This window comes from Solanum dulcamara, chromosome 7 (assembly GCF_947179165.1).
Source record: "Solanum dulcamara chromosome 7, daSolDulc1.2, whole genome shotgun sequence".
NCBI classification, from domain to species: domain Eukaryota; kingdom Viridiplantae; phylum Streptophyta; class Magnoliopsida; order Solanales; family Solanaceae; genus Solanum; species Solanum dulcamara.
Window position 1 is genome coordinate 5,205,554 of NC_077243.1, and position 24,846 is coordinate 5,230,399.

General features: G+C 29.7%; 2 protein-coding genes across 4 annotated transcripts; both read right to left on the reverse strand.

Annotated features, from left to right (window-relative positions):
- Positions 1 to 1,024: 1,024 nt before the first annotated feature.
- LOC129896003 (formamidopyrimidine-DNA glycosylase) lies at positions 1,025 to 6,567 on the reverse strand. 3 transcript variants are annotated; one of them, XM_055971814.1, is made up of 10 exons: positions 6,202 to 6,550; positions 5,583 to 5,634; positions 5,249 to 5,306; positions 4,324 to 4,392; positions 4,112 to 4,237; positions 2,988 to 3,038; positions 2,617 to 2,694; positions 2,423 to 2,522; positions 1,943 to 1,977; positions 1,025 to 1,862 (listed from the first exon to the last, which is right to left on the reverse strand). In XM_055971814.1, the coding sequence occupies exons 1-10, from the start codon at positions 6,428 to 6,430 to the stop codon at positions 1,338 to 1,340; spliced, it is 1,323 nt and encodes a 440-aa protein (XP_055827789.1). In that variant the 5' UTR covers positions 6,431 to 6,550; the 3' UTR covers positions 1,025 to 1,337. The 3 variants fall into 3 exon arrangements, 2 of the variants coding, with proteins under 2 accessions (XP_055827789.1, XP_055827788.1); XM_055971813.1 differs by lacking the exon at positions 2,423 to 2,522 and adding an exon at positions 2,268 to 2,370 and having other exon boundaries at positions 6,202 to 6,546; XR_008767894.1 differs by lacking the exon at positions 2,423 to 2,522 and adding an exon at positions 2,227 to 2,370 and having other exon boundaries at positions 1,788 to 1,862; positions 6,202 to 6,567.
- Positions 6,568 to 9,979: 3,412 nt separating this feature from the next.
- LOC129895649 (VQ motif-containing protein 11) lies at positions 9,980 to 10,883 on the reverse strand. Its single transcript, XM_055971380.1, has one exon. It carries the CDS (start codon positions 10,703 to 10,705, stop codon positions 10,205 to 10,207), a length of 501 nt encoding a protein of 166 aa, XP_055827355.1. The 5' UTR covers positions 10,706 to 10,883; the 3' UTR covers positions 9,980 to 10,204.
- Positions 10,884 to 24,846: the final 13,963 nt, after the last annotated feature.

The window sequence follows — 24,846 nt, forward strand, 5'->3', positions numbered from 1 at the left end:
GATTAACCCAACAACAAAAAAAGGAGAATATTGCAATCTCAATCTTTAATTAGGTGGACATGTGGCTTTTATTTAGATGTCCATTAAACATTATTGGAGGATGTGATACCGGAGGGGATCCGGACCCACGTACCCTTATTACTTTACTTACCTTATTGTCTTCAAGCACATAATCTAATTCTAAAGTCTTAAAGGGGAGTGAATGTGATTAGATACTCCAGTAGTCCTAGTCATAAATGATGAATACTAAGCGTTGTGTGTATCGATTCATACAGTGATGTAGTTAACGCATTAAGTATCCCGCCTGGGGAGTATGTTCGCAAGAATGAAACTCAAAGGAATTGAAGGAGGCCCGCACAAGCATTGAAGCATGTGATTTAATTCATTACAAAGCGAAAAATCTTACCAGGGCTAGACATGCCGTGAATCCTCTTGAAAAAAAGGGTGCCTTCGGAAATGAGAACACAAATAGTGCATGGTTGTCGTCAGCTCGTGCAGTAAGGTGTTGGGTTAAGTCCGGCAACGAGCATAACTCTCATGTTTAGTTGCCATAATTGAGTTTAGAACCCTGAATAGATTGTTGGTGATAAGCCGGAGGAAGGTGAGGATGATGTCAAGTCATCATGCCCCTTATGCCCTGGGCGACACACTTGCTACAATGGCGGGACAAAGGGTTGCGATTCCATGAGGGTGAGCTTATTTGAAATGTGTTGGATCCTTCAAACATTTTTTCTCTTTTATTTATTATATTAATTAGTCGTTTCTCAAATTTTGAGTGCTTTATTAAGCATATGTTCTCCTTATTCTAATATCTCATCAAGTTATGACAAAGTTTGAAGAATTTGTTGTGCATCACATCTGGTCTCTGGATATGAATATAAGAACCTGATTCATGATGTATATGATTTTTAAGTGAAATTTATGGCATCCATCCTGCTACCATCAACCTGTTCGAAATCACGACAAAACGACATTATATACAGTGGATCAAATGATTGACTAAAGAAGGCAAGGCATCAAACTATGGCGGCTTTTGGGAAGATTCTCCAGTCAGAAATTCATGTACAGCAATGATGGAACCGTGGCTGTACGGGAGAAACTAATATACTAGCAATGACTTAATCAATGTTTTCCTATGGGAAGTTAAGAAGTTTGCAACAACCATCCCACAGTTAACCTTAGCATAGGCCTAAACCCTCGGTGAAATATTACACAATCATGTCATCATACTCTAGTTAATTCACAGGCGATTACAAAGTTAAGGTCCGAACAAAAAGCACTTACTGTTACCACTTCCTTTAAGTTGGACAAAATCGCAAACTTGATACTTGGATAAGTTATTTCTTCTTCTTGGACGGCTTATTCCTAGTCTGCCTCGGTTCAGCCGTTCGCTTGGTGGTCTTCTTCCCCTTTGATTGTGTTTTACTAGAAAGCTTGTGATCCTTATCCTGTTCATTATCATCATCATCGGTGTCTTCCTCATCACCACTTTCCTCTAGTTTTCTTTTTGCAGACGGACTTGTTCCTCCAGTTTTCTTCTTTTGAACACCACCTTTTCCCTTGGAGCTCCTGTTTTGTTTTGCTTTTACAGAAGGCTTCTTTAGACCTTCATCACTATCGTTTTCATCATTGTCACTGTTGCTTTCCTTCGACTTCTTGTTAGTAGAAGTTCTCTTAGTATTTATCCCACGCTGCTTCACCTTTGACTTCCCAGCTGCTGTCTCTTCAATTTCTGGCTCTTCATCTTGACTATCACCATCATTATGCTCGACTTTCTGAACTTTTCCCTGTTGCCGTTTACCTGCTGCTTTTGTAGATTCAGCTCCCGTATTCTTTTGTAGCTCTGGAACAAAGGCTGATGTCTAGGATTAAAAAAAAAAAGAATGTGTTATCTAGCTACACTTGAGACACTTAACCAGAAAATAGCATTAGAGAGCCATACTCTGCCACCTGCCGTGATAAATTCTATTTTCTTCCCTGCAAAATACACATTTTTCTGTCAGTGTTTATCATGTAGAAAAACTAAAATTGCAAGCATATAAAAACTGCAGATTTTTTATCTAAAATTACGACAGAACAATGAGCACAAGAAAGCAGATCTATTTTTTTTTTTATGTTACAAGCACGCAAAACTACTTAATATATTGTCTGGCAGTTACAAAACAAAGAAGAAAATATCTACTTCACAACAATGTGGCTATGATGAGCAAGGATGATGAGAATAACCAGAACCCAACCAGGAGTAGCTTAAAGGTGAGGAGCCAAACCATCAACAACGGCCTTGCCAGGTTTCTTTTCCCGGGAATGGAAAATCCAATTAGTAGGATACTGACTACTATCTGCCCCAACTTCAACAGCTTTTTCGATGACCTGTGTACATACAATTCTGTGTCAAAATGAGGATGCATATGAAAACTCTCACCATTGACTTTGCCAGGCTTTTTGCCCCATCGGTAATGAAACAACCATTCAGAAGGGAAGCGGCTGCAATCAGCATCCACTTCAACCGCAAATTCTGTAACCTAGACGTATCATCTCCAATAGCTAGCCATGAGGAAAGCATTCTTATGCAAATGATAAATGATCCCAACAGCCAGTTTAAGAAAGATGGCCTACCTCATTAATGCACTTCAGCAATGTTGCACAGTCCTCTTTGGATATGCTTGAAGCAGACTGCATAGGATGGATTCTTGCCTGTCAAAAGAAACTTGACAAAGTTGATCACAAATATTTCCAATGGGAGCTTTCTTTTATTTGGTCAACTTCACAAGAGAAAGCAAAAATCTGCTAGCAACATTAGTCTGTATCCAAACACCTTGAATTGCTTACAGCGAAAATGAAAGACAAATTTGTCCATTTATAAAAGAAAAATAGTAATTAGACTTTGAATGAGCAAATAAGTAAACAAAATTTGTAAATTGCAGTAAAACGTAAAGCTAAGAAACTCAACATTCTTGTATTATGGCCAAGAGTTTGAGCACACGCACCTGATATAGCACTTCATCTGCAATCCAGTTGCCAATTCCTGATATAAAACTCTGCAGAAGTAACAGCAGGAAAAAGATTTATAATGTCAACTAGAAACATGGCTAAAACTCCTAATGAATTTAAGGGTGATATAGCTTTTCTCTTTCCTTGTAAAAATATACTGTTTATCATACTTCCCTTATACAGCAAGGGAGTTTCAATTTTATACTACTGAATCTAATTTTTACCACATGCTGGCTCCTAACTTATACCCTTGGGTGCCTTTGACACAGAGATGAATCATATATTTTTCAAGGAACTTTAGTTACTCCATTTGAAGTCCCCTTTCGCTTGAGTAACAGCTTATATAGGCAAGTTCATTTGGTTCAACCTTATACAGTTCTATCCACTTCCTCTTTTTTTTCTGTTTAAACGATCAAGAATGGGTTTTGACCCTTAAAATGGGTTTGATTTCATACATAGTACATGTTAATTAACTCAAATCATTTTGTTAAAACAAACAAATTAAGGAAAGCTGTTTGATTTAATTTATAGACATGTTAATTAACTGAAATCATTTTGTTAAAACAAACAAATTAAGGAAAGCTGTTTGATTTAATTTATAGACATGTTAATTAACTGAAATCATTTTGTTAAAACAAATAATTAAAGAAGGAAAAACAAGAACAACCAAGAGAACTAATAGGAAGGAACTGACAATGGAATGGGCTACCCCGGATTATGTAGTTAATCACTAGTAGAGATTCTTTTTAGTTAATCACTAGTAGAGATTCTTTTTATCTTTTTGAAATGGTAATGACTGTATACATAAAACAGCACAAAGAGTGTGCTGAGATACTGTACAAGTCAGCAAAAGAATAAGAAAGAGAAAACAAAAAGTATGGCCCTCTTAAACTCTTAGAAGGACTGTGAATTCCAACAAAGCTTAGTAGAGATTGAGTGGTGGTCTTCTGTAGTAGACTAGTATTCCACTTCTAATACATCTGTTTAGATGGATATCCTTCATGCTAAAATTCTGCATATCATACTATGTCAATTAAATTATGTGTTTTAAAGAATTTCTTTGACCATTTCCCAAAAGTTCATAACCTTAAAGAGAGAGAAGTAAAAATCGGCTTCTAACCTGGTCAAGTAATAAAGCCTTAATGCCAATCTTCTTCTTGCTCAAAGCTTTATAGAACTCGTCTACAGTCATTGGCTCCAACAGCGCATCAGGACCAAGCTCAGATATTGGAGGAACAGAAACCGGCTGCAATGCCAAATTCATTGGGAGATAACATTCAAGATTTTAGTTAAAGGGGAAGTATCCATGGAGTGGTGATAATATCATCTTACATTTTCCAGTGAGCGAACCCTGGCAAACCGCCTCTTATCTGTAAACGAAAGCTCCAAACCATCGTCCAACTACAAAAGGAGATAAAGGAGCAAAATAAGTAAAGGCTTCAATCCACCCATATTTCTTTAAAATACAGAAGTAGGACCCCAGAAATGCAAAATTATTTTTCATGGTCCATCTAATCGTCTTTTCCAGTTAAATGAGGTAGATAACTAATACAACAAGGTGGTTGATTTAAATGCCACTGAGGGAAAGTGACTTACGAGAAAACTATGTTAATTTGCTCATATGATAGTCGGTCATAGTACAATGAAGATTTTAAGTGGGTTCACTCAAACTATGGTGTGTATGAACAATTTTTTATATTTCAAGAGGGGTAGAGAAGGTAAAAGAAGCCTCATACAGACAGAGATGGTTTTAAATATGGCAACTGTGACCTCTAACTTTACTATTGCACAAGTAGGCACTTTAACTATCCAAAATTTGAACAACTAGACACATCCGTCCTATGTGGCATCCAACATGGCAATTTTGTATCCTATGTGGCGTCCTACGCGTATTATGCCATATAGGACACAATTTTTTACAAGTTTAAGTGCCTAGTTGTGTACATCCAAAGTTGGAAGGCACAGATGCCAGCTAAAGCCAAGTTAAAGGACATATTTTTGTATTACGCCTTTAAATATTGTGCATTGAGGAATTTCATGCATCGTTGTTTACAAAGGATGCAAACATGCTTCTACATCCACATTCTGCTTTCACTAAATCCATCTGAGCCACAAAATAACCTCAGACCATTATCCATTTATGAATCTACTGTCAAGTGTTAACTTTATAGTTATAAATGTATGCTACAATTTTTGTTAGCAATTAAAGAAAGAAGACACAAATGACGCATTAACTAGTTATAAAGAGTAAACTTACCTCAAGGAAAACCTTTGAATACTTGGAAGGCCACTCGTCATCATCTTTTACAGCAGACCTAGAGCAATATTACATTTGTGATAAGTGCTGAAGATGAATTCCTTCTTTTCTTTGAACGATTTCACACATTAGATGAGAAGCTAATTTGACATTGGCAATCCCAAAGCAGTCCGTTAACCAAACCTTTTCGAGAACATTTTTTTTGGGATAAGTATATGAGAAACTTTCCATTATTTGGGCAGACACTTGTGACACTAAACCATTTATTGTTCATCAGTATGCAAGACGAATAGATTTACATACTTGACCAGCACAACATGACATTAAAGCTCACCGTTTATATTTTGTAACTGCAACTCCCTTGATATATATAGCACCCGCCATTCCTGACCATAGTTGTACAAAATATTAGAGATCAAATAAACACACTAAGCTACAGAAATGCTATAGTTTCCAATCTGATAGCTTGGAAGTCTATTCTGTTGTTAAAACCTAGAAAACCTCTAAGGAAAGGCAGAGTTAAAAGATGCCATACAAGATATGAGAACTTCATCAATAGCTTAATGCTAAAAGATATTGTGCCTGAGAGCAATTTAACTTGGAAGAAAACATACAGCACATAACTATGAGGACTTCATCAATAACAAACCATTTCTTCAAGTATTCCTTCACCCTGTCCTTTATGCATATGAATGATAACTAAAGCCACAAGACAACAGTATAATATGACCAGAACTAGGGTTACTCAGCGCCAAACTGGTGAATCTCATTCTTTTACAAAAGAAAACCTACATGTTAAGTGTGGGTAGCTATTCCAGACATGCAAATACATTCACTTTTTAACAATTTTATCCAGCAGAGTTTCTTATTAATGGAATTTTTCTAACATTGGGAACAAAATTCGTCAATTTTCAGACGCAATGAAAATTTTAACAAAAGAAGAGTAGCCTCACCGAACTGGAAAGTAGGAAAAGGAGGGGAATCGAGCTCAATCCACATGTTTTTCCCTTTGCGATTAGCAGCTACGATGGTTTTTCCCTCAAGAGAGGCTTTGAAATCTATGGGAGACACGCCGTCGATGACCTTGGAATCGTCGGCGATGATAGATCTCACAATCTTCTTGCCTATGCAGCTGTCCTCAATGGCTCTTCGAGCTGCCTCTACCTCTGGAAGCTCTGGCATTTTCGAGCTTAGCTGAGTTTCTGTGGAAAACTGATGGAGTTTCGCGCGCTTTGTCTCCAAGGGTTTTGTCAGGGGGCCAAGAAGGTTGGAACTTGGAAGTGGTTTTACGAGAAAATTTAATTGAAACTTTAATTATTTTTCCTTTGCAAAAAGGACCCATCACCTATTTTTAAATTTTAAATTTCAAATTTAAACAATTATTTGGTATAAGGAGAATTTCAGTAGCTGTTGATTGACTATCTGAACTTTCACCTTATTGGTGAAGTTTCGATTTTTCACATTGTCATCCCCTTTCCTTATCCCTAATTTTTTTTATAAAAAAATTATTTGTGTATAAACTTCAAATTTTTTCACTTATTTAGAAATTACTGTATAAAATTGTGTTTGATAATCTAGTCATATCAATTGACCCTTCACTCAAAATTCTTTTACAAAACCTTAATTTTCGGATTGAAATATTAATCATAGGCACAATATTTTATTTTGAAACACTAAACATCGGAAAATACTCAATTGCATTCGCATATTAACACCAATCTCAACACTTTTCATCATGATTAATTAATACAATAAAGTCAGAATGTATAATATTGGTTAAACATTAAAGAGTGTAATTGTATGTCATGTGTTTATTGATTTGAAGTTATAAACATTGATTGTTCATTTTCTTCTTCATAACTAAAATATTATAGAAAATCTGTAACTTCTTCCCCTTTTCCTGCTGTCTTTCTTGTTTTAAGTTGAACTCTATCATTCTTTAAGTGCACACTAACCATTGCGAAAAATATGCAGAAATTACTAACCATATAGATTGTCCTTTTCTTGTAGGATTAGTTTGTCATCTAACTTGGGATGACGCTATGTGTAGATGAGTCTTCCCTATAACATGGTTTTTTACGTGCCCGTAAGTAAATACACGCTTTAAGCAAGAAGTTTATGCATATCTATATTAGCGGGTTTGGGTTGAGACTCAAATCTTTCAAGTTATTGAGTATTCTAAATTAATAATTACTATTACATATTCAATGAATTTATTAAATTAAATATAAGGTAATTTGGATCAAAGGCTATTGAATTCAATGAATCGAACCCGTAATTTATTCTCCATTTTAGCTCCATCGCAATACATATATACACGTACACCAAACAAGAAAATGGTCATATAGATGAAGTTGCAAATTATTATGTAGGAAGTTACATACTTTTCATTATTTTTTTCTCGTGCTTGATTTAGTAGTTTTAATATTTTTTTGTTCGTGTTTTTAATAATTTGTTTATCTATGCATTTTATTTTATTTTTGTTTTTTATTATGGCTATATATTGTATATCAAACAAAAAAAAATATTTTCTTGAAAAAATATTTTAGGCAAGGTTTACTCTTTTACTGTTGAGCTAAATATACATCATTTCTAGCTTAATTTAGATGAGTTGAATTGAACGTGTTATAAAAAGAATTGAATTGACCTATTCAGATCTAAATGAATTATATTTTCATGAGCTAATTTTGTTATCCCACGTGTATGCCCAGTATCACAATGGCTACAACTACTACTGCCACTCTGATGACAATTTCATGATCATTCATTTTGCCAATTTATGTTTGGTTCAGCTATACGTGTAACTTTAGTAGCTAATTACTGTACAAGTTGACTTGTTATAAATTTGAATTGGTGCATATCTGCAGGAAAATTAAATTTTGGGGACTCTATTATCTGTACTTGCTGTTTCATTTTGAATTTGTAATGTAGTAAAATACCGAAGAGTAGTAATAAATTGAAAAACATAGAGTCGAGTGTAAGCAAGTCATTTTGCAATAAATTTTCAGAAGCTTTCAAGAGAGCAAAAACAGCTCATTCAATGCAAAACACGGATCCTAGCCGTTGCCCTGAACATAGCAGACGTTGGGCTAATTCACACTCAAGGCCGGATCTACAGTGTTAGTTACCTGTTCGCGTAAATATAATACTAGTAACTTTTATTCATATTTATAACTATTTATTAATTATGAATCTCTGTCACATAAATTGCCCTATACAAGTATTTATCAACACTAGTTGCTACAAAAATCCAAATCGCGCAGTTAAAATAGGGAACTTATTTCTTTCATTACACGTTCTCCCTTTATGCTCATTGCTTATATTTCTCTTAACAGTGTTGTTCGATCGTTTTATCATTGTTAGTATTAATTGTTACGAACTTAGCTTTATGCAGGAGCGATAAAATCAAACCCAACCCAATTCGTTTAAGTTTGAGTTGGCTATTGACCCGTTCATTCATTAGCTTAACCCATTTCAACCCATAGAAAATTGGGTTGATATATAACCTGAATTGACTAATGAGAAACCTTGTTAAAATATTTTAATTTTTTTTTTTTTCAATTTGATATGTTATATATAGCCATAATAAAGAAAAAAATTATTTTATTAGGTACTAAAATAGTTTAAAAGAACAAATAAAACAATTAAGGTTAGCAAAAAGGGGAAATTTCATATATGGCAAACATTTTAATCATAATAACTCCATATGGGTATAGTTTACTTAATTACTTATGATGGCAAATTTATGTTTGTTATGGTCCACACGTAAATCTGTCGAATTATATATGTATATTTGTCAAAAGATTATATATATATATAACTGATATACATATGTATTTGTATAACTGGCAAACGAGATTGAGAGGGAGGAGGAGAGAGGCAAGCGAGATCGAGAGACGGAGGAGAGAGGCAAGCGAGATCGAGAGACGGAGGAGAGAGGTGAGCGAGAGACGAATTGTATATGTATATCTGTCGAATTGTATATGTATATTTGTCAAAAAAATTGTATAATGGTAACTTTTATACATATATATTTGTATATCTGACAAGCGAGATTTGTCATACCGCGTAAATAGATAGTTATGTTTGCTGCGAGCTGTAATTATTTTAAACTATATCCTAAACACGTAATATAGTAGTAAGATTTGTCATACCGCGTAATTTTCCCTAGTAAAAATTGGGTTAGGTTGGGTCTTGACCCGTTATATAATCATTACCTAACCCATTTTAATCCAAATTAATTTGGGTTGGATTGAGTCTTGATTCAATTATTGTCTTAATCTATTATGATCAGTCCAAACTTGACCCAACCCGCCCAATTGACACCGCTTGCTTTGTGCCTAGCTGCAAAACTTAAAGTACCAGTTACTGTATTAAAGTAGCAATAGTTGCCCTACTAAATTCTATAGTTTCACTGGTGTAGAAACACATTGGATAAGCTAAAGCCAAACAGGCAATATAGAATAATTATCATTGCTTCCCTGTCCTTTCTTCAAATGTGCAATTAATATTGCAGAAAATAATACGTAATTAGCTTTAAATTTGAATACACACCAACCCTAATCCAGTGCTTCAGTTACTTCGAACAAATCATGATTTATTTAGAGTAGGAAGATTATTGATCAAAGTATATAACTTTATAAATACGCGTTCAATAACTAATGAATTCAGTTATTTAAAGAGAAAATAAATAAACAGAAAGGGGGAGCGAAAAAGGAACTCGTTCATTAATAAAGATAGGTCAACTAATTTTACGAAGTACCTGCATCAAACACAACCTATGATTATTAAAAGAAATCACTTAGAAAAATTTCGAAACATTAAAACACATAAGTAGCAAGATCATTTCACATTCTACATTAGAACAAAATAGACCACGTTTTCATGATCAACTTCTTTCATATAATTAAATATATTTATAAATAACACAATAACACAGCATTAATTAAAGTTAAACTAACTAGATGATGATGAATTGTTTGTAGCAGTTGGGGACTGAAGTGGAAACAAAGGCAATAGTTCAGGAGGTTCAGAGCCTCTAGGAGTACTTAGTGGACTTGGATGCAAATAAAATCCTTTTTCAGCAATGGCTTTTTCTTCTTCCTCCATCGGCGATCTTGGACTGCCACGTGTCAGAATTTCCAGTGGTGAAATTGGCGAAGCCAAAAAACTTCTCTTCCTAGCGGCTGAAGAAGGAGAAGAAGGTGACAAAAGTGGCCCACCAAAGCTACCCCCATTGTTGAGCATGATCTCGAGCTTTCTCGCACTCTGCCTCCGCTCGTGCAGCTTGAAAACCGGTCGTCGAGGCCCAGCTGGCCCTGTCCCAGTAACAGGGAGCTTCACGGAGGACGAATCTTGGGTTGCGCCAGTGAGTCTTTGAACAACGGCTCGGAAATTGGACGGGTCGGCTTGAACGAAAGTGGTATTGGGTGTTGATGAATTCGGGTCAGAAGCCATGATCTAAGAAGAAGAAGAGGAAGGAGTAACGGAAGCGGGAAGAAATTAAGGCATAAAAATGAGGTGTGTATAAAAATTGTTGTGCTTTTATTTTGTGTCTCTGCTGGTTTGGAGCATCTTATCGAGGATTGTAAAATTGTCAGATACTCCAACGAGTAGACTTTGAGGCTTATAGTGACAACAAGTAACACAAATATATATTTTCATTTATTTATTTGTTTTAATTTTATTTAAATATATCATGTCACATAAAAAATTACAATTAAAATGAACAAATTACAGTATTAAGTTTTGTTAAATTTTACTGTACGAAAGTTGATATTTCCCCACTCCACACGTTAAAAGTATTGTAGCTCAAATCTCAGAAATTCCATGCGGGATCCACAACTTTTTAACTAATTAACCAAAAATAAATGTGGTTGAATAAAGTCAATGCCGGAATGATTCTTGTCGATGATTAAACAATTAAATTGCAAACAGGGTAAGGTATGTGTTATTTCAAGTTTAATATTTACCACTTCATTAATTAAAATTTAGTTAATTTTGAATACAGTAAATCAGAGTTCAAATAATGTCTTTCCGCGTAGGCTAATAAGCTCATTAAATAAAAAAACAATAGTAAGGTCCCGGGAGTGGAAATAGGAAAATATGGTTGAATATTTTTAAAGGAGGGGTACAGGGTACATTATGGAGTATAGTGGTTACTGGTTACGGAGTTAAAAAGGTTTGAATTTTGAAGGGGGAATGAATAGTGGGTGGCAGTGGAGGAAAAGTTAGAAAACAGAGAGAGGCAATAAATGGGAAAGAGCTGGCAGATATATTATGCCAGCATTTTGTAACGGGAAACGAGGAACTCCCCCTCCGTTTTTCTCTTTCAATAAAATAAATAATATTCTCAAACTATTAAAAATAATATAAAAATATCTTTCATTCATTTATTAAATTTAAAATATTCTTGATATTTACTTTTAAATTCAAAAAGAACTTTTTCTTTAACACAAAAGGACATTAGGGCATTGTAGGCCTTTTTTCGAAATTAAAATTCTATTAAATAAATTATTATTTATAATTAATTTTAAATAATTAAATTGTAATCAATAAATGGTCGTCACGTGTTTAAAAAAATTATTCAAATTATTTAATTAAAATTCTGTTAATAAATTTTGATTTATAAATAATTTTAAATAATTAAATTGTAATCAATAGATGACCGCTACGTGTTTAAAACATTATTCAAATTATTTAATTAAAAATTTGTTAAAGAAAAAGTCATTTATGAAACTAAAAGTGGATGATTATCATATAAAATTCTGAAAATTAATGTCATTATCATCCACCTTTAAGTCCAAAAATATTTTTTTCTTTAACATAATTTTAATTAAATAATTTGAATTTTAAACACGTAGCGGCTATCTATTGGTTATAATTTAATTATTTAAAATTAATTATAAATCAAAATTTATTAACAAAATTTTAATTCAAATAATTTGAATAATTTTTTTAAACACGTGGCGGCCATCTACTGATTACAATTTAATTATTAAAAATTATTTATAGATAAAAATTTATTTAACAGAATTTTAATTACGAAAAAAGGACCTAAAAATTTATCACAACAAAAATCATTTTTGTTTGCTTTTTTTTCTTAAAAAAAAAAAGATCGGAGTACTTTAGCAAAAAGCCTCGCTTTAAAAGGTAATTTTAATTATTTTCGGACGTCTAATTAAAGATGAATGTAAACACTTAACACTATTTTTAATGATGAACCGAAATCAGTTTTTCTGTGACAGTTTATCTATGAAATAAATAAAGGAAATTTGGGTCTGAAATGTAAGTGTTTTTTTTCTGAAAGCCTTTTTTATTTCCCATTTGGTATTTGGTATTTATGTATGAGAGCCCGATTAAATTTAGATTCGTGTTGGAAAGTTTTACTTTGGAGGTAAAACGTTTCCTAACAAAGGCCACTCCGTATCCAGGGGAACTCGAACTCAAGACCTTTAGTTAAAAATAAAAAAATACTTATCACTTTATCACAACATTTGTTAGTCTTTCCCATTAGACTACGTGAACTTGGGAAATAGAAGTGTTTGTTCAGTGTGGCAGAAAGCCATAACACCATTCTGCATGGGGCGATATCTGCTTTTGACTGATAGAAAGCGTCTCTCTTTTATCCCTCCTGATCGAACTCGCCAAAAAAATCACAATAGAAAAAGTTCTTGCCGGGAGAGTAGTGTCGGAGACATGATTGTTCATGATTATGGTTAAAAAATCAAATTGAATCATAACCAGAATTAAATCGATTAAAAATTTGATATTTGGTCTGATTTGGTTAGGTTTGATTTTAAATTTTGAAAATCAATGCTATTTGATTTGATTTTGATTTTGATTTTACTAAAAACAATACGCAAAAATAATCAAACTGAATCAAGAAATTCTATATATAAGTGTTATAATTATTTATATTTTTTTTTGCTATAAAGATTTGATCTTTAGTGTATATTGACTTTATTATTACTTAACTATAAATCACTTTGTTTGTATAATGATAACTCTGATATTGCTTAATTCTTAATTGAATCCACAACAGATTTTATATGGATTGTTCATGTACTAGTGTGTCTATCGAAATATGTATCCTTCCACAAACTTATTACTTTAAAATCGAAAAAAAATAAAAAATTGAACCAAACCAACAATTATTTTTTTTATTTGATTTTTAAAATGTAAAAATCGACTAAATTATTTTGGTTTGGTTTTAGAAATTTTAAAACCATTTAAATTGATTTGATTTTAATTTTGATGAATTAATAAACTATCCAAATCGAACCACGAACACCTCTACATATCGTTAAGTTTCACTTGCTTTTTTATAGTCTGTTATGGCGTTTTTGCTTTGTTAGTTTCTTAATATCAAGGCAGGATATATATATATATTGATGACAACTTTTTAAATTTATTGTTGAATTTCATTTAAATATTTGAATTATGATTTATTGTGATTGACAATAAGACGTAAAACTTTATAGACGTCCTAATTAAGGCTGATGTTATGACAGTAGAAAGTAAGAATATGAGTACAAGTTAGAAACGAAATTTGTTAATACTATTTGGTTATATATGACTAATTATGGCGTAGTTTTTTTGCTTTACTACACTTATCTTTCTTATTTGATTGCTTTGCGGGATTGCCTTTCTTTTTATTTTGTTTTATTGTAATCAAATTACTCTTTCTTCACGGGTGCCAGCTTCATTTTTTCTTCGTACAAAAAAGATATCCACCTTCTCTCTTCTTTTTTTCTATTGAAAGAAGACGTATCATTAGTGTAGACATACATCATATGACATAATTCAATCGTATCTACAGTGGCTAAATGGTCCATTAAGGAAACATAGCTTTCCAAATGAAATAATTAATTATAATGTATGACATTAATGTAACTCCCACTAATATTTTAAAAAGAAATTTGAGCCTGCGCACACGAACGTAAAATAGATCGTGAATTAAATGTGATACCTATAATTGAGCCCTTTTTAGGGTATGACTATTACAATTGTTAAATAATACTGTAGTTGTAAGGATAATTTTTTCGACATGGAGAGTGGTTATTTTATCGTCTAACATTTTATTTTTATTTTTTCAACACACCATTGTCACAAAAAATTGTATCTACCTCAGATGTTATAACTTATACGCATAGTAATATTGGAGATTACTAATTATGTTTAGAATTAGCACAAGAATTTGAAGTTTGTGAATTACTATGTTAACATTATCATATCAAGGATTTATAGTTTGCGGCAAGCAAACCAATGAGAAGGAAAAGAATGGAATAATATCAGCTTGATCTGTGCATGGATCCCAGGGCCTCACGTTTGAAAAATGGCAACACATGTTTGATTGACAGAAGAAAAAAGAGAATACTTTGGTTGGAATCTCAATGGCTAATGCCAAAGGAAATATAGGCCCCCATCCATTTTTAGAATAATAGAAATGACAAATCATGAATGCACTTTACCCATTGTGCCTCAAATGTCAAAAGGAGTTCTCAAATATCAATCATGTCATTGCAGCAAGCCATGAAAAATAGTAGACGTTTAAATGAAGACGAATTGAGAATTTATAGTTCATAGGTTAATATAACAAGGTTTGATATACCTTTCAATTTTATTATTTAGTGCTAATATATTTTTCGTTATAAAGTAGTTTATATATGACTCAAATATATTTCTACTGTTATAAAAATTACTCACAAATACCCTTTAATCTAACGGAAGTGAAAAAAATAATTTTAAATTTATTTTTTGACTTTTTTTAATTAAAAATTTCATTTAGGAGTATATATGATCCTTTTCATACATATTTTTTTTGACTTCTTCAATTATCATTATTTGAGTTTTTTCTTTTTATTTTGTATATTTATTTCATTCATTAGTGTAAAAATATGAGGAAAAGATGTGAATGAAAAGAGAGAAAAAAAATAAAATTAATTATTTTTCGGATGTATTGTGATTTATTTTTTATATCCATCAAAAAATTGGGGGCATATATGATAAATTTTATAAGAAAGTTCGTGAAAAATAAATTTGACCATCAAATTAATAATTCAAATTAGCCATTGAATAAAAAAAATTAATATGTGTGTGTATGAGAGAGAGAGAAGTATCAAATATACCCTTACATGAATTTTTTAAATAATTTTTTTTAAAAAAATAAATTTAAAATTGATTTTTTCATTTTCGCTAGAGGAAAGGAGTATATGTGAGTCATTTGTATAATAGTAGAAATATATATGAGTCACTTTTATAACGAGGGATATATCAACTTTTCCATATAACAATCTCAAATCGAGATGTAATAATAATTTTATTCACTTCAAATAAATCTAATATTTTTTATATTTTTTAGGAGGGAGGGGGGGGGGGGTGACATAGTGCATTATAGCGATCCCAACTAGCTTGAAACTAAAACATCGATCTCCCTAATTTAAAATAGATATTTTTTATTCAAAACAAAATATATCATCTAAACTTGTCCAAGAAAAGCTATGGTCCGGCAACTTTATCAAACATTGATCAATATCAGAGAATTGATTATGAGAAATACTTAATGATGAAAATCATGTGTGGACGACAAAATCATAGCACAGCAGACTAAACACAAACAATATTAATTATTCATTTAAAAAATTAACCCTCTTATAAAACAAAATAAATTAACAAAACAAGAAAGAAGATAGAAAGAGAGAGAATTTTATATTTGCGTGTATCTCTCATTGTTGAAAATATGGTTATTTATAGCCAAATGACAAGAAGAAAAGGGGGGCAATTTGGCCATTTAAGTGAGTCTCATTTTATAATGTAACATCCATTTCTATTACTTTATAATAAACCCTATTTTTAATAATGCGATTAATTGCTAATTAAACACATTGGTTAATTAATTAATACAAATTAATAAACTATTGGGACCAGCCGTGTTTCCTGTTCTCCACTATGGATAACTTTTGCTTTGAGGACAAACATATTCCATTTGCGATATTAAGCAATTATTGTTTGGTTGACTTGAGAAGGAAGCTACATTGACTTTTAATGATAAAGCGGCACAATTAATTATTTTTGTTCCATATTTTCCTATTACACTTTAAATAATATATTGTTTCATATTCACATGATCATATTTACGTGTCCATTATACGAAAATAAATTTTATTTTTATTTGTCTAGATTTAAAAAATAATTTATTATTATTTAAATTCTTCATTTATCACTATTATTAACTATTGTATATCATTTTTTAAAACATTAAATTTATTCTTAACTCAAAAGATGATATTGTAAAATTATCATTGTATCTATACGCCACCGTCTTCTATATATTCTTTACAGTAGCATAGTACGAGAACCGTCTATTTATTACTCCACAAAATAGAAAAAGAATTGCTGAGATTTCCATTTCAGGCTATATTATATTCGTTTTCCATCTATAAGGTAATTGCTATCATTATGACTTGTCTCATCTCAAATTCTAGTCTATATAAATTATCTTTATCCCATTTTCTGCTTTTATTTAGTTAGAAGTACGTAAATTTCATCATTACGATCGTATATTAGTCTTTTAATTAGGACAAACAAAATTCATTGTTAAGAATATTACGGCTTTAGCTTACTTCAAAAAGCTGATTTGTCATGGAACACAAGAATAATCCTGGATTTAAAAAATGAATATGTGGAGCTAGCACATATAAGATAAGTCTATCTGACGTCAATATCATGTTCAAATAGAAAATGTTAGGTGTGATTAGGAACATCATGGAGTGATAATTATTCAAAATTATATAAAAAGACAACAACTCGTTCTTTTGAGCAACGTTGCGCTCTATCAATAAACAAATTAAAGGTTTTTAAATCTAACAACAATTATGGTGTTTTGTTGAAATGCATGTCTTTTTGAGACGTTTCATATGAATCATCTTATTTTGATTATTTAAAATTACGTACCTATACAATTTTATCTGTAATTATTATTTATAAATTTTACCTAAATCTCATAGTGATTCTTTCCAATTACATTTTTATTTATATTCTTTTAAAAATTACCTGAAATCATGTAAGTGATGTATCCGACTTCTCGATACATCACGTAAAGTGATGCATCCGATCGATACATCATGTACAATGATGTATCAGAGAATAGGAGAGACTAGGGATTTTTGTAATTTTTTAAAGTAGTAGAAAATTTTAGAGAATATGATAAAATAACTTATGCATTTAGATAGTTTTTTCCTTATTATTTTATGTAAGGAAAAAAAGTATTGTGACGATATTTCTCTAGAGTTGATTTTTAACTAATAGTAGTAATTTATATAACAAAGGTTAATAGTAAATCATATCATCAAGAATCTCATTTTAGTACCTTTTTTACTTTGGAAAACTTACAGAAATCTAACTAGTTTATGAGATAATTACTTAGATACACTCTAATTTGTAATATCACGAATCTTATCATATTTTGGTGTGTTCAGATACATGTATCTCAGGATACGTGGAGTCAAAATTGTATGCAAGTTGATTTGCATATATTTGGGATATATGGATAAATCTCGCTCATCTTCCTCCAATCTCGCTCACCACCCTCCTATGTATTTGGGATACATGCGAATCACACACCAGATACATACATATAAATGTATCTAGTGTGATTCGCATGTACCTGAGATGTATAACTATCTCTCTCGCCTCCCTTCCCATCTCGCTGGCCACTCTCCCTATTTTTAGGGTATCTAGTAGTAAAATTATATAAATCTATGTGTATCTTATTCAATATATGATGATAGAAATTTTTTAATTAATGGTAAAATATATAATTATTTTAAAATATAAATAAAATTAATATATATTATATGGATATATGTCCAATAAGATAGTTTTTCCTTCTACTTTTAGTTATACCCACTATTTTGGTTTAGGCTTGCGAAGACGCACTTACTGGGCTACGGCCCATCCCTATCACTAGCAAAAGCCCTCTCAAAAAAGACGTATAGGTCCGTGAGTAGGCCACCGGGCCATGGATCATAAGGAAAAATATAGCAAAAATTACACAAATGAGCAAATATATATTAATTAATTAGTTAATATAATTATAGTTTAACTAATTTATAAATCGCCACTAATATTTAGCATTAACTATGATTAGAGTTTGTATAATTCGCATATTATTATAATTCAAAATTTGTATAATATAATTTGTATAACTTTTGTATAATATAATTTGTATAACTTTTTAAAGTTCAAATGTTTGTGTTTGTATATATTCGTTATTTCAAATTTACACAAAAATAACTATACCCGCGAATTATACAAATTAGACATCTTGAACTATAGCTACAGCCCGTAAATATGAAAATTATAGCTAAGAAGCCTAATTAAGTTTATTATAGTGGTTATTTGCGAAATTTTTCCAAAAATATATTAGCTTTATTTCGTAAAATTGAATATATTATATGAGATCAACCAAACAATAAAAATTTAGTTAGTGTTGGACGGGTTTGATTTTGATTTATTTTTTGTCCATCTTAACGCAACTCATTTTCTTCCAAATAACTTTTAGAGGGTGAATGATGTATGGATAATCTATACAAATCTCACTACTTTAGAAGTTAATTATCTCTTTTCCTACAACTTTATCTTATTACATAAAATCTCATAAATAATGGGATGGTGATACATAGGAAAATCTTTATCAGATACATGAACAATTAATTTTAGAAATTTAAATTATCAAATCCCTTAATATAAGACGAAAATCAAGGATTGTATCTATGTTTAATTAATTTTATTTTATTACTCTTTAAAATAATAAATTCAATATTATTATGAATCTTTACTATATTAAAAGCACCAAGTCCTTAGAAATGTTAATTGAATTTTTTGTTCTTTCTCTAAAAGACTATTTTTTAGATAAAATCGTCTTTTCATCATTTTAGTTCAATTATTATATGATTATTTTAATAATATCATATATCGATTACAATAAATATAATAAAAAATATTTTCTTATTATGATTAAATTTCTACTATAAATAATCTTGATCTAAAAGAAATTGTCAAAATATTCCAAAATAATAGGCAAAAAAGATTTTTAAAAATCTTCCAAAAAATGAGACTTAAGAATATTACACGTAAAGCGCATTTGAAGAATGCGTTTTACTTTGTATTCTGTATTTTCTAAATATATTACACACATTCTAGCAATTTGTAGTAAACAATACACATTTAAAATATAGAATTTTCTTTTAACACTCAATGATATATTTCCCAAAAGAAATAGAAGTGAAAAGCTAACTTAGGAGTAGGGGTGCTCACGGTTCGGTTTGAATCGATTTTTATTTAAAAAATAACCAAACCAATTGAGTCGGTTTTTCAAATTGTCAAACCAAACCAAACCAAACTATATCGGTTTTACTATTCGGTTTTTATCGGTTTTTATCGGTTTTTTTGGTTTTTGTCGGTTTTTAAAATACCTTGTAGTCACTATTTGAATAAACAGAAAATAAATTTCAAAAGTATTTTCTTATTATAAATTTCATTGTAGCCAGTAGCTACTAGCCAAGATTGACGCATACATGTTTAATAATAGAGAATGACTCACCTAAAGTTTTACTATTTGTAATTGTGAGTAGCTTTTCTGCGTATGATGTCTATATTTTATTTACTTTTACTTTATTTAGTATAATTCAAAAGAATGGCCCAAGATCAAAAATATAAAAACTCAATATAAATTTTATTTTTTTCATAAAAAAATTAAAATTCACACACATATATATACAAGTTTAATTTTTAAAATATGTATATATAAAGTCGGTTTGGTTCGGTTTTTTCGGTTTTTTTTAGACTTGAAACCAAAACCAAACCAAATATAGTCGGTTTTTAAATTTAAAAACCAAACCAAATCAAACCAAATAAATGTCGGATTGTTTTTCCGATTTGGTTTGGTTATCGGTTTGATTTGTTTTTTTGATTTTTCGTGTTCAGCCTACTTAGGAGGCTTTTTGTGTATTTGCAACCTTTTCCCACATTGTACTTAACCATTTCTTTTACTTTTTTATTTGTTTTGTTATATTAATTACTTACTTTCTATGTTTTATTTTATTTGATCCTTATATATTAAAAATAGATATTTTTATTTTATTTTATTTAATAAAAAATATATTATTATTTTTCTATATTAGTTTCTGTATTAAATAAATATATAAAATAGAAATAGTCAAATTTAATGTTTCAAATATTTTAATAAGGTTAGTTTAGTAAAATACAATTCAAGTTAAAAAATTTTAAGGAGTGTATTAGATTGATATAGGTGAAAATAATATGTAATGGAGGGAGTATTTGCAACTTTTAACCAAATCTTATTTAAACGAGCAGTGCACAAAAATCTAAAGATCGCCGATTTAAAGGACAAAAATTAAAAATCATCCCAAAATATGGCTCATAATTTTTTTTGAACCAATCTCAGTGGCAGATCCATTATTTGCACTGACTGATTCAAAATATGAAGAAGTAAACATACGAAGAAATGGAAAAAGTTTAACATTTATTACATACACATAAAAAAAATTACAACCATATATAAACATCGAAAAATAATTATTTTTCTTTTTCAAATCCCCTTTTTTCTACCTAGCTCCGATCCCGAGAGTAATGCCCCTACCAACCCGATTAATAGCTCAGTTGACTTTTAAACGTAAATCCAATTCATAAAATGCATTTTGCTTGCTTTTATATCTTTCAAAAAATTATGTATTCTTTAAATTTTGCAGTAAACAAAATACACATTTTAAAATATGAAATTTTATTGAACACTCAATAATATTTCCAAAAGGAGAATAGAAGTGAATTTAATTATTTTTAAAAAGTTCATGTATACATACGTCCAATACAGTTAAAAATAGTCTACAAATACTTTGACTTTTTTTAGTCAAAATCTTTCGTATGATGAATGAACAGTGTAGTTTGTAGTAACGAAAATCTATTATTAATTAGAATTCATTTAGTAAATAAGGTGAGTATGAAATTAATCGCAAAATGCTTTCATTTTATCTTCATTTATGTCATAGGATAAAAAAAAATTAATTGGATATGTACTTTTCTATTAATTACTTACTTTCTCCATTTTATTTTACATGATACCTATATATTAAAAATAGATATTTTTATTTTATTTATTTATTTTAACAAATTAAAAGATTATTATTATTTCTATATTATTTTTATATATAATAATTATATAAAGTAATAGTAGTAGTCAAATTTAGAATTTCAAAATATTTGAATAAGGTTAATTTAGTAAAATACAATTCAAGTTAATATTTGAGTTCCAAAATATTTTAATAAGGTTAGTTTAGTAAAATACAACTTAAGGTAAAATTTTCTTAAGGAGTTTGTTCGATTAATATAGGTGAAATGATATGTAACGGAGGAGTATTTTCAACTTCAACCAAATCATATTTAAACGAGCAGTGCACAAAAATCTAAATGTCCCTGATTTAAGGAACAAAAATTATAAATAATCCCAAAATGAGACTTGTAAAATTTTTAAGTCAATTTTAGTGACAGAGCCATGATTTGCACTAATAAATTTAAAATATGAAGATGTAAATATACTAAGAAACGGAAAAAAATTAATATCTATTATATATATATATATATATATATAATTAACCTTATATAAATAATAAAAGAGGATTTTTTTCGAACCCCTTGATTCTACCTAGCTCCAATCCGGAGCTCAATGCCCCACCAAGTACCAACCTGCATAATAGCTCAGGTAACTTCTAAAGGTAAATCGCATTCATAGAATGCATTTTACTTGTATTCAGTGTTTTATAATAATAATATTACACACATTCTAGCAATTTGTTGTAAGCTATACACATTTAAAATATAAAATTTTCTTTTAACACTTAATGATATTTTCCAAAAAGAAATAGAAGTGAAAAGCAGCTTTGGAGGCTTTTTGTGTATTTGTCACCTTTTCCCACATAATACTTCAACCATATTTTTTTTACTTCTTTATTTGTTTTGTTACTTAAATTACTTACTTTTTTATAGTTTTATTTTACTCAATTTATATATCAACTATAGATATATATTTTTTACTTCTTTATTTGTTTTGTTACTTAAATTACTTACTTTTTTTAGTTTTATTTTACTCGATTTATATATTAAAAATAAATATTTATTTTACTTGTCTATTTTAAGGTTGTCAATAGTTCGAGGATGAAACGAATTATTTAGGGATGTTTTCAATATGTTTTTCTAAAATTTGAGATTAACTTTAATCTCATATTTAAAAATTATTTTATTCCATTATTTATACTAAAATAACAGGATATTCATATAGAAGTTAGGATATAGACAAATAATCTAATTGATTGTTCTTACTTATAGTTATATCATCTCGCGTGTGAACCAATCCATGAGTAGATATATAAAATTAGGTGAACAAAATATTTTTATCCTTAATCAGACATTTTGAGTTTGAATGTTAAGTCTGAACAATATATTTAGGGGTGTAATGGTACGGTTCGGACGGTTATTTTATAAAATTTATATCATATCATTTTTTTGATTATTTTATTTTATGTAACCAAAACTAAACTTTTCAAAACCGTCCCATTATCTCGGTGTTTCTTTGATATCGGTACGGTTCGATTAATTTTTGATATTTTTTAAAAAACAATATAAAAGTTAGAATACGCTACCATGTATACTTGTGTATGACTTTGAAAAAAATTCTCTAGACATTTTTATTGTTTAAAATGTGATGATTAAGAAAACAAGAATAGAGATTCATCTCATTATATTATGGTAGTGTAAAATATTAACCAAAGACAAAAAATATATATATAATTTACATCACACGAGAGGAAAGAATTCAATCAAGATGAAACTCAAAAACTGAGTTTACTTGATTTAAGTATCGAATAAGAAAAAATAAACTATAAGAGAGAAAAAAATTCTAATCACTTGAAGCTTATTATCCAAGATCGTTTGAATACCTTGTAGTCTATTAGTTACTACTCGACAGTTGAGATGTTAGAATTAATTTAGTTTCAATTGGAGTAGTATGAGAAGTTTTAGTGTTGCGACTTTGAGTGTTAATTATGTTGTCACTTGTAATCACTTCCATTATTTTGGGCCTAAAGCAAAAAGTTTAATGTTTTATTATTTTTAAACTTAATATATAAAATATATTTTACACTTATATTATTCGGTACAGTTCAATATTTTTTCGGTTAATTTTTATAAAATAAAAAATCTATCCAATTATTCAGTAAGGTTATAAGTGTATATAAAAACCGTCGGTTTTATAAAATAAACTTAAAAATCGATTCGGTATGGTTCGGTTCAGTTGGTTAAGTCGTTTTTTTGAAAATCATTGACACCCCTAAATATATTAGTAGACAACATTTTCTTTTTTAGTGAGTTTAATAATGTCCAAAGTCAATTAGTTGAGACCTAATATGAATACCAGATACTAAAAAAAAAAGAATTATGGTCAAATTAGACTTTATAAATATTAAATGTTAAAATTCTTTTAATTTTTTTTAATAATATAATACATACAATATTAAAAGCACGAAGATCCTTAAAAAGTATTGATTAAACCTTTTACCCTTCATTAAAAGACTTCTCTTTAAACAAAATCGTCTTTTCACCATTTTAGTTCAATTATTATACCATTATTTTAATGATATTAGATATTGAGAATGATAAACATAATAAAAATTAAATGAAAAATAGTTTCTTATTATGATTAAATTCCTACAAGGAGAATATTTTTTCAACTTAAATAGACTTGATCCAAAATAAATTGTCAAAATTCCAAAATAATGGGCAAAAAATATTTTAAAAGTTCTTCCAAAAAATAAGCAAAAAGGTCCAAAATATAAGTCCAAAAAAGGAAAAAAAATTACGAAAAAATAGGCAAAAACTTTCTAGCCTATTTTTGCACAACAGGAAAATCCACGATAAGCGATTAACACTTGAATTTTTAAGTTTATGGGACACTTCTAAATTTATTTTATGTAAAATAAATTCTGTAATTTTATTTAATTATATTTTGGATCAAAATATACAAGAACATATGCTACTTCTACTTTTTCTTCTTATTTTGATTTTGATTCTAAGTCATCTTCTTGCATCCGTTATCATCATTCTTTCTATATGTCTTTATTTCTTTTAGTTAATCGTTTTAAAGATTAGATAATCAATGTTCAAGTCGTCTTCTTTCATTCATTATCACCATTCTTTTTTTCTGTGTTTCTTTATTTATTTTAGTTAATAGCTTTCAAGATTAATTATTCGTGGTTGGTATTATATTTTTGGAATTTCAACTTATTAATATATACTATTTGTAACTTGACAAGTTGATTGTTGTAATGCAAATACTATTGACAACTTATTATCTTAAGATTATTGAGGATGGTCGGTCTAGAGTTGGTTCAGAAAACCTTGGACTGAAGTTGAATCACAATATACTATTATTACAATTTTATAGTTACTTTCAGGTAGTCATCTTTCTTTACCATAATTTTTTATGTGAGTGTTAATTTGTTATAGGTAATTATGTTTTTTAAGCT

Coding starts and splice junctions, on each gene's coding strand:
- LOC129896003 (XM_055971813.1), bottom strand. CDS start 6,430: ATGCCAGAGCTTCCAGAGGTAGAGGCAGCTCGAAGAGCCATTGAGGAC. Junction 4,238..4,323: donor GGGTTCGCTCACTGGAAAAT/GTAAGATGATAT, acceptor TTGGCATTGCAG/CCGGTTTCTGTTCCTCCAAT. Junction 3,039..4,111: donor AGGCTTTATTACTTGACCAG/GTTAGAAGCCGA, acceptor TTACTTCTGCAG/AGTTTTATATCAGGAATTGG.
- LOC129895649 (XM_055971380.1), bottom strand. CDS start 10,705: ATGGCTTCTGACCCGAATTCATCAACACCCAATACCACTTTCGTTCAA.